Raw genomic sequence first — 10,374 nt, forward strand, 5'->3', positions numbered from 1 at the left:
ACCTCTGCCAATCCCCTACTAATCACTGCTCGTGTTCATAGGAAAACAATTCTAGATTCAGTGAATGCAGTGAAAGCATACCATATGAATTTGGTACATTTAAACTGTAACATAACTGTGCTCCTATAGGTGACTATGATAGCTAGGTGATGGGCAGCATAACATTTAGATGAGTAAAAAAAAAAAAAAAAAAATTCAAAGCAAATGGAAGATAATTTTAAGTGACATTGAAGCAAAATTGCATTGGTGGACCCTGGTTCTAAGAGGAGGCGTTGTGGGGTTACATCGGGGATTAGGGGGTGGTTACAGAGGTAGGGGATGCGTTATGGGGTTACATAGGGGATTAGGGGTGGGTACAGAGGTAGGGGATGCGTTATTGGGTTACATAGGGGATTAGGGGGTGGGTACAGGGGGTAGGGGATGCGTTATGGGGTTACATCGGGGATTAGGGGGTGGGTACAGGGGTAGGGGATGCGTTATGGGGTTACATAGGGGATTAGGGGGTGGGTACAGGGGTAGGGGATGCGTTATGGGGTTACATCAGGGATTAGGGGTGGGTACAGAGGTAGGGGATGCGTTATGGGGTTACATCAGGGATTAGGGGTGGGTACAGAGGTAGGGGATGCGTTATGGGGTTACATCAGGGATTAGGGGGTGGGTACAGAGGTAGGGGATGCGTTATGGGGTTACATCAGGGATTAGGGGTGGGTACAGAGGTAGGGGATGCGTTATGGGGTTACATAGGGGATTAGGGGTGGGTACAGAGGTAGGGGATGCGTTATGGGGTTACATAGGGGATTAGGGGGTGGGTACAGAGGTAGGGGATGCGTTATGGGGTTACATAGGGGATTAGGGGGTGGGTACAGAGGTAGGGGATGCGTTATGGGGTTACATAGGGGATTAGGGGGTGGGTACAGAGGTAGGGGATGTGTTATGGGGTTACATCAGGGATTAGGGGGTGGGTACAGAGGTAGGGGATGCGTTATGGGGTTACATAGGGGATTAGGGGGTGGGTACAGAGGTAGGGGATGCGTTATGGGGTTACATAGGGGATTAGGGGGTGGGTACAGAGGTAGGGGATGCGTTATGGGGTTACATCAGGGATTAGGGGGTGGGTACAGAGGTAGGGGATGCGTTATGGGGTTACATAGGGGATTAGGGGGTGGGTACAGGGACTGGGTGTGTAATGGGGTTACATTGGGGATTAGGGGGTGGGGTAGGGTGTGTTATGGGGTTACAAAGGGGATTAGGGGGTACAGGGTGTGTTATGGGGTTACAAAGAGGACTAGGGGGTACAGGGTGTGTTCTGGGGTTACAAAGGGGATTAGAGGGTACAGGGGTGTTCTGGGCTTACAAAGGGGGTTAGGGGGTACAGGGGGTGGGGAAACCCCTCAGACAGACAGTGACACGAAGCTGTTGTACTGTTGGATGTTGCGTTTGAGAATGTCCGAGCAGGGTCCCAGGACACGCTCGAACCGCGGTCGGTCCAGCTTCACACACTTCAGAGGACCGCGGGCGACCACAGTGGCAGCACGGGGACGGTTCATCAGCAGGGCAATCTCACCTGGAGGAACGGAGTACATGTTCAATACAAAACAGGCTTCACAAATCTGGTTCATTTAAATAGAACCTCCATATTTTTTTTATTTTACTAGGCAAGTCAGTTAAGAACAAATATTTATTTTCAATGACGGCCTAGGAACAGTGGGTTAACTGCCTGTTCAGGGGCAGAACGACAGATATGTACCTTGTCAGCTCAAGGATTTGAACTTGCAACCTTTCGGTTACCAGTCCAACGCTCTAACCACTAGGCTACCCTGCCGCCCCAATGTGAGAAGCTTCCCAACTCAGGTTAGAGCTTTGTGCTTTTTCATCATACCACCATAAAATGTGAGATTCAGGATTAAATAGTGCATATATAAACAAATCAATATAGAAAGAAACGTGATGCCTGAATAGGTTCTTCTTACCAAAGTAGTCAGACGGTTGTAACCTCCCAACTTCCACAAACTCCTCGTTCTCAGAGCGACGCTGCAATACAGCTGCAGAACCCTATAGAACACCAACATCAGGGTAGTGTTCAGTAGGGAGAAACGGTGTTGAAACAGAGTGAAACGGGGAGGTACTTTAGTGTGATGTGCATACCTCCAGTATGATGAAGAACTCGTCGCCAGGCTCTCCCTGCACCACAATCTTCTGTCCATCATCAAACTGCACCGGCTCCAGAGAGTCAGCCACCGTCAGACGCTCCCATTTGTCCAGAGACTCTGAGGGGGTGGAGTCACAAGACGGGGGCGTATGTAACGTCACAATACTGAACCAAAAAGAAACTGTACAGTACAGCTAGGTGGTAGAGGAAGGGTTATTAACCCCTCTGGAAATGAACAGCATCTTGAAAGCCACTGTATGCAAATTGCTATTATCATTACAGGGGGATAGTCAAAGATGAGAATAAACAGTGAGCCTTACCTAAGATGGAGACTTTGCTGAGGAACTCCTCGTACATCTTCCTCTTCCTCAAAGTGCTGCCCTGTAAACAACAATCCTAATGTTTATTCCAGAGTTCTCACGTTTGTTGTAAGCCTTCAAACGCCATCATGTATCTACTGCTCATAGGGCTAATCTTTTGTAGTTGTCTCCAATGTTCCCTCCAATTTTTTACGGTACTGAGCAAATTTCAGGTCTGCTGAGCAAAAACTTGACGATAGTGAAAATTCTGAACAACTTCCAGCACATGTTTACAGTGAACACTAAGGCTGTACACCCTTTGAACTACAGTTTTAACAGTGGCGTGGCTATTTGATCATAATGTACAGTAGACCTACCCGAGTGGCCTACCATCAAAAACAATAGAGAAAATGCATGCCATAGCACTTCAACATGGAAAAGGCTGTTCTATCATTTAGCCTACAGTGGCAGCCAATGTGTTGTGTTCAATGTAGGCCTACATTCCATGAGACTTTAGGGAGAAAAATAAAAACAGCGGGCTTGAAATTAACCTGTTTATCCACAAAATAAAGCTCTTTTCTTGACTCGCTTTTCAAAGATGTATAGAAATGTACACGTTTTGTTCTCTCGTAGGAAGCAATCACTCCCCTATTACTGACTACAAATGATCTATAACTGGGCTAATAACTCACTAACTAGCAACGGATGTGAACAAAATGTGCACACGTGGCTACATGCAGCTCTCACTTTGATCTCAAAACAAGAGTACAGACTCACGACCGCTCATGCTGTAAACGCAGTCCAGTTCAAATATGGCACAAATCCATATACGGAAATAGTATATTTGCATATAGACCTACTGCAGCTATGATTGGTTATGCCACACCGGTCTGTGTAAAGCACGGGCCGAGTCGTGTGTGTCAATGCAATAGAAACCTACTCGGATGCGTTCCGCCTACAACTAAATCTCTTGCATAGTTTATTATGTTGCATTGGAAATGGCTAATAATGCATTGATTCGAATCACAATTTCCACAGTAAAGGGAAACATTGATAGTGTTAACAGGGAAAACTGTAGAACAGTGGTAAACCAACCTTTTGAGTCAAGATCACTTGGAGTCAAAATGCACGCTCAGTTTTTAACGTGACAAAAAAAACAAAAAAACATAACCTTATGTAACATTAACCAATTACATCCAATACATTATAACCACATATTAGCTTTGCTTGAATTGCCAATGCATTGTTGTTTGGGCAATTTTTGACCACACCAGTAATACATCCGTTGTTGTATTACTTGTATCCTCACTCAGCTGTACTGAGGGTCCGTCTCTCAACATCCCTCCACTGACACTGACCAAAAAGGGTCACTGTCTTCCAGCTGATGGCACAACTTGAGTCACACCGCATTATTTCTGCCTTAAGAAATTCATGTTATTACTCCTATGAGGAAAGTGAAATATTATTCAACATTAAATAAGACCCAAGACGCTAATAATAACTGCGTAAGCCTATCTACTTTCCTACTCATTCATTACTGCTGCAGTGTTTGTTGTAGCACTGAGTGGAAATAGGAAGAACACGCATTTTATGGCTTTTAAAAGTGTTGAATACAAAGTGTTGACAGTACGGAGTAAGAATTTAACATCAACTCACTCATAAAAACAGCATATCTTTGCTGTACTCGTTGACAGTCTCTCTCTAGCCATAGTTTTAAACATTTAGAAATCTCACAGAATCAAATTTGCTGTAGCTTCCTTTTATGCCCGCTATGTTACTGCAGCCACTGTAATCTGAGCCATCCGATTGGCTAGCGGTAGACCTTTCGTGCACTTGATTTGCTCTCAGGGCACACTGGTAAGCCAGAGTTTGTATCTTCAGACACATGAAATGGTTCAAAATGGCAACAGTTGGCCTACCCGGCACATAGGACAGCTGAATCAGGTGCACCGACCGCCAGCAGCCAGAGACAAAAAAAAAAAAACTATCAACAAGGCTTTTTCATTGAGGTTTTAACAGAAATGTTTGCAGATCAACTAGGAATGCTTTGGAGAAGTTCAATCTGGTGCTTCTCTCTGTGGGCTGATATTTCTGCATGGCAGTCCCAGGGAGCTGTGCCGACAGTCTCTGGGCTACTGCGCGCATGCAGCTTAGAGGGAACATTGGTTGTCTGTATATTCAATTAATTAAATATAGCAGTTATAAAAATCATAGCAATTCCACCTTTCCCTACTCATCGTTAATTATTCCAAAAGTATTGAAAGTAAAATCAACAAATTGAGTCAGTTAGGTGAAGTGTCAGAGCAGAGCAGGGCGAGGCTCACCATGAGTATCCTCCGGTAGCTATCTCTGTCGATGCCCCACAGTTTGACGTTGGTCTTGGCTCGGACGGTGGCAGCCCTGGGGGTCCCGTAGATCAAGGCCAACTCTCCAAAGCTGCCCCCCTCCCCGATATTGGTCACCCACTCATTGTTGACATAGACCTGGCAGGAAGGTGGGAGGGTGTTTAGATATTAAGGTCAGTGTGTTGCTGTCTCTATTAGATGTTGTCATTTCTGCCTATGTCGTTTCATGTATTGTGTAGAAATAATTAGGTTTGGCCATCTAATTAGAAACCTATTTCTACGAGAGTAGGCATGCTAAGGTAACAGATGACAAAAGATAACATATAAACGGTATAAAAGAGAGAGTTTCAAAAGTAAGCCTGTCATATTGAGGTGGGGGAAAAAACAAGACAAGCTTTCAACTTGGGGCCTGTCTTCTTCTAAACTGGAACGCTTGTGTGTGTGTTAACATGCGAGTCATTGTGCAAAAGCAAAAAGAGTGCTGTTGGTTCCTAAAATAGATCAAAGAGACGTACATCCGTCTCTCCTTGGTCGATGACGTAGAAATTATCCCCCTCATCACCTGACGGGGAAGAGAGGATATTGTTCATATTTTCTCTGGAATAAAAAGACATTCAGGTCTAATTGAATTTCCACTGAATCTAAAGAAAAATAAGATCCTACTTTACCTTGCATAATGATAGTCTCTCCAGCGATGTAGGTAACTGAAAACATGGCATCAAATATGTCACTGCGAATAAAGATTGTATTTGTTAAGCTTTTGTAAAAAATATTAAAGTTTGTGACTTGATCAGTGGGATTGATAAACTCATTGACAACCAAACTTTGCAGACAAATCAAAGCCTGTTAACAACATACCTCCTCTCGTTGTCATCCAAGTGAGAGAATAGCACATTCTTTTCGATAGCTTTAGCCAGGGCAGCCATTGTTTTGTAGTCTTTAGGAATGACCTTGAAAACAAAAAGCATCCAAGATTAGGAATTTCACCCTAGCTATTCACAAGATCTCCAGCCAGCCCATAGATGACTAAGTAGAGGATACTTTTGTGGACTAGTCTGAGCGACTGTTTTGTGGACTAATCTGAGCAACTGTGTTTTGTGGACAAGTCAGGGATGCAAACTGGTGAGGGCCCAAAAAGGTGACACTTTTTTTTTTGCATGTTTCAGTGCAAAAAAATATATATATCCCTGCTAGGAGGAAGTGCAGTTTTTACTAATTAAACAAAGAATATGATCTACATGATCAGTCTCTGTGTGCAAAATAAGTGGTTAATGTGAACCCAACTCAGAGGTAAAAAAAATTCAAGAAAGCAATTCAATGTTATTTGTTGCCTCGACTTTACTGCAAATGACACTCAAGTCTTGAGAAAAAAAACAATACACTTATATTGCAGTTAGCCATGACAGCCTTTGGGGAAAAAACATCTTAAAGTAGAAATACAATGAAACAAAAAGGCATTCTATTTTTGCTCTATTATAGTGGCCACTTATAATAGACATCAATCAAGTACACATGGCTATATGTGTGCAAAAATAACATTTACTAAGTAAAAAAATGTAATAATCCCCCTCACTCACACACACACAATGTTACTGTCAAGTGCAACACAAAAAAAGCAATATCTTTAGGCTACACTGCACATTATTACATTTTCTGCCTGTGGACATCTGTCCTACAATGTGCCAGCAAAGCATGATACCCTTTGTTGGCATAATTGATCTCTTTCAGGCAGAGTACAACTGGCATACCTCTTTTTATCCACTGTACTTAAAAAGTGAGAAAGAGAGAACGTGTGGTGTTCCTTTCACCTCTATAGTGGCATCCAGCTTAAACCAGGCCCAGCTCCAGCTACACTTGATCCCTGAATCCACTTGTTTAACAGGCAACGCCTCATTTTCACCTAATTCTCTTTCTGAAAATTAACCACATACTGTAGAGGTTAAACATTACTTCACAGATCGTAGTTAGTTCGTTAGCAAATTAACTAGTCAACATTTCACACAGATTGCCAGGTTCCAGTAAGCATCTAACGTGTTATAACTTGAGGAAAGGCAAGGAGTCATATACCAGTTAAAACTACAGCGAATTGGTTAGGTTTACTAACGTTAGCTCATCTGACGTTGTAACGTTAGCTAACTAATGTTATCTGTCTGACTTTATTAGCCAGATAATTTTCACACCATAAACTCAATTATTTGATCAGTTAAACTGGCTAATGTTGCTCAACATTTCTCTGACTATCTAATGGAGAATTCGATCCAGCTAGCAAGATAACATTACTCAATGCTAACAATACTTGTTCCACCACTCTCCCTCACCTCAAACTATCCAAATGCAAGTTGTTTTTCGGTAACAGCTCATGAGGCGCTGATGCTGTAACGAGCAAATTGGTTGTCTCTTCTCTCTTCAGTAGCATGCTGCATTCTGTTGCTATGTGAACGATGGATACAGCCTTGGATACAGCAAGTACTGCGCCGAAAGCGCATCACTCGTTTGCTTACAGACAGTGGTGTGATCCATAGCCAAGCATCCCTGGGACAAGCCCGAGCGACTGCGTTCTGTGGGCCAGCCCGAGCGACTGCTTTCTGTGGGCCAGCCCGAGCGACTGCTTTCTGTGGGCCAGCCCGAGCGACTGCTTTCTGTGGGCCAGCCCGAGCGACTGCTTTCTGTGGGCCAGCCCGAGCGACTGCTTTCTGTGGGCCAGCCCGAGCGACCGCGTTCTGTGGGCCAGCCCGAGCGACCGCGTTCTGTGGGCCAGCCCGAGCGACCGCGTTCTGTGGGCCAGCCCGAGCGACCGCGTTCTGTGGGCCAGCCCGAGCGACTGCGTTCAGTGGGCCAGCCCGAGCGACTGCGTTCTGTGGGCCAGCCCGAGCGACTGCGTTCTGTGGGCCAGCCCGAGCGACTGCGTTCTGTGGGCCAGCCCGAGCGACTGCGTTCTGTGGGCCAGCCCGAGCGACTGCGTTCTGTGGGCCAGCCCGAGCGACTGCGTTCTGTGGGCCAGCCCGTGAGACTGCGTTCTGTGGGCCAGCCCGTGAGACTGCGTTCTGTGGGCCAGCCCGTGAGACTGCGTTCTGTGGGCCAGCCCGTGAGACTGTGTTCTGTGGGCCAGCCCGAGTGACTGTGTTCTGTGGGCTAGCCCGAGAGACTGTTCTGTGGGCCAGCCCGAGAGACTGTTCTGTGGGCCAGCCCGAGAGACTGTGTTCTGTGGGCTAGCCCGAGTGACTGTTCTGTGGGCTAGCCCGAGTGACTGTGTTCTGTGGGCTAGCCCGAGTGACTGTGTTCTGTGGGCTAGCCCGAGTGACTGTGTTCTGTGGGCTAGCCCGAGAGACTGTGTTCTGTGGGCTAGCCCGAGAGACTGTGTTCTGTGGGCTAGCCCGAGTGACTGTTCTGTGGGCTAGCCTGAGTGACTGTGTTCTGTTGATGCTGTATTGTTTTAGTAGAGCCATGTGTTTGAAGGCGATATCCTTTTTTTTCTGCATGCGTTTCCTCACCTTTCTGACATAGGATGCAGCGTCCTCCTCTGTGTAGACCTCAGCGCTGATGGCTCCTCTCCTCCGGCGACCCTTAACAACGGGGTTCATGGGAGGAGACACCTCCTCATCCCTGGAGTCAGAACGGCTGCTGGCCTTCTGCTGGTTTAGGATCTGCTTGGCCTCTTCCTGCACGAGGTCACAAACATCCAATCAGCTGCCCGGGGAATGCTTTCCAATATAAAAAGGCACTACAATGGTAAAAATATTTCAATGGAAGGGCCTGTCAGGTCTGGAGGTACACAGCTAGACGGTACGCATGCATGCATGCAGTTGCACGCATACACACTACTCTACCCACCCAGACTCACCTTCTCGAGCCTCTCAAAGTACTCTCTGAGGAATGCCATGGGTCTGTCAGGCCTGGAGGTACACAGCTGGACGATGCAGTCCTTCAGCAGCTGCTGGATGTTGTGTTTCTGCACGTAGAGCTCACACTCCCTCAAACTCCTCTCCTCCTCACTGCTCGTACTGCTCGACGCCATCACGATGTGCTCCTGCTCTGCTACGAACTGGTAAACAAACTCTGGCCTTTGAACTAGAGATGGAGAGACAACTTGGATGGTTACTTCCATCTGAAAGAGTAACAATGCTCTTCTAATGTGGTTGTTATTGTCTTCTAAAATGAAGGCTCATGTGAGACAGAAATAAAGTGAAGAGAGGTGTTGCAGGGATGCTTGATGGAAATGTGGTCATATGATGGTGTGGTAAACCCACTGTATCCTTGCTTGATGTCATCTGACATTTATCAGTTTCATAATGCAGAGGTCAGGATTACTGTATATCATAAACAGTAAATAGCACCATGTCATTCCTAATCTAACAAAGTAGATTATCAAAGATGGAGCCAGATAGCAAGCACGCCATGCTGCTTTACTACTAAAGACAGGATCTATTGCATTGGTAAAGTTAAGTCCTCCACCAAAGGGTTACATTGTACTGTTCATACGGTTCAGTCGCATCACTCTAAGGCAGATCATGAGGTCACAATTATAAATTAGAACTTGTTCTCAACTTGACCTACCTGGTTAAGTAAAGGTGAAAAAAATGATACAAATTATAGAAACAACCATTTACATCAAGCATTAATAAACTAAATATCTAGCCGAGCTAATGTTGAATAGGATTTCAGACGGTTCTTGAATTTCCTGTTATCTAGTGATGCTTATTGCTCTGGCGTTTACTGCTTATGAACTTTCTCCTGTAATAATATGAGAGATGTCAAAAATAAAATAAAAAGGCCTTACTTTCAAACCGTTGATTGGAGCAGTAACGTTTACCTGATGGAAGGATAAATTATAAAGCAAATCCTGGTTGGCTATGATGCTAGTTAGCTGGCTATGATGCTAGTTAGCTAGCTATGATATTAGCTATTGCCTTCAAATACAACAGGGAGCATAACAGATGACAGCACTCAAGACCTAGCTAGTTAGCTAAGTTAGGCCTTTAATACGTAGTTAGCTAGGTACTAGAGTTAGTACGCGTCACATCGCTGTTTGGTCGTAGATTACTAGTACGTTAGCTAGTTAGTTAACTTAAACATACTAATGACGAAGCTAGCTTGCTAAAACTGTATTGATTGATATCAAATCTAGCTAACTAGTTGGCATTTAGGCCTACAAAACCCTCTTGCCAATGACGCCATCTTGAGCTCTATCATAAACAAATATGAGGCGGAGGCTACATATCCCGCAATTGCAAGGATATCAATTTTCAACGACGAAGCATATAAATACTTACAAGAACCCGCGAATTCTTACCGAGCCCTTCGTCACTGACTCGGTTTTGGATGTTATTTCCACAAGCGTACCAAATTTCTCCCTTCGACTTTTCCAAATCCTTGAACCGCTGCTCCACCGGATACGGGTTTAGGACCAATCACGAGCCGTCATTGACGTCAATTCGCCTCGTTCTGACACGTGAGCCGTAACCCTTGGCAACATTAAAGGGGAACGCACGGAACTCATGACGTCAATGGGAAAATTATTAAAATGATAGCGGGTAGAAGGACCCGATAGTCTCCTATTCAAAATGTTCCAGGAACAGTGGGT

General features: G+C 45.1%; 1 protein-coding gene across 2 annotated transcripts; it reads right to left on the reverse strand.

Annotated features, from left to right (window-relative positions):
- Positions 1-361: 361 nt before the first annotated feature.
- LOC135511935 (cAMP-dependent protein kinase type I-alpha regulatory subunit-like) lies at positions 362-10,206 on the reverse strand. 2 transcript variants are annotated; one of them, XM_064933465.1, is made up of 12 exons: positions 10,064-10,206; positions 9,571-9,603; positions 8,635-8,861; positions 8,285-8,452; positions 5,652-5,743; positions 5,462-5,523; positions 5,309-5,355; positions 4,773-4,931; positions 2,470-2,530; positions 2,146-2,267; positions 1,971-2,052; positions 362-1,564 (listed from the first exon to the last, which is right to left on the reverse strand). In XM_064933465.1, the coding sequence occupies exons 3-12, from the start codon at positions 8,806-8,808 to the stop codon at positions 1,392-1,394; spliced, it is 1,140 nt and encodes a 379-aa protein (XP_064789537.1). In that variant the 5' UTR covers positions 8,809-8,861; positions 9,571-9,603; positions 10,064-10,206; the 3' UTR covers positions 362-1,391. The 2 variants fall into 2 exon arrangements, with proteins under 2 accessions (XP_064789537.1, XP_064789536.1); XM_064933464.1 differs by lacking the exon at positions 9,571-9,603.
- Between the last annotated feature and the right edge of the window lie 168 nt (positions 10,207-10,374).

This window comes from Oncorhynchus masou, chromosome 24, assembly GCF_036934945.1.
Source record: "Oncorhynchus masou masou isolate Uvic2021 chromosome 24, UVic_Omas_1.1, whole genome shotgun sequence".
Lineage (NCBI taxonomy): Eukaryota > Metazoa > Chordata > Actinopteri > Salmoniformes > Salmonidae > Oncorhynchus > Oncorhynchus masou.

What these genes read in the sequence shown, in the direction of transcription:
- LOC135511935 (XM_064933464.1), bottom strand. Translation starts at nt 8,808, where the DNA reads ATGGCGTCGAGCAGTACGAGCAGTGAGGAGGAGAGGAGTTTGAGGGAG. An exon ending in TCGACCAAGGAGAGACGGAT is followed by an intron (nt 4,932 to 5,308) that starts GTACGTCTCTTT and finishes CCTTCCTGCCAG; the next exon opens with GTCTATGTCAACAATGAGTG. An exon ending in AGTTCTTCATCATACTGGAG is followed by an intron (nt 2,053 to 2,145) that starts GTATGCACATCA and finishes GGTGTTCTATAG; the next exon opens with GGTTCTGCAGCTGTATTGCA.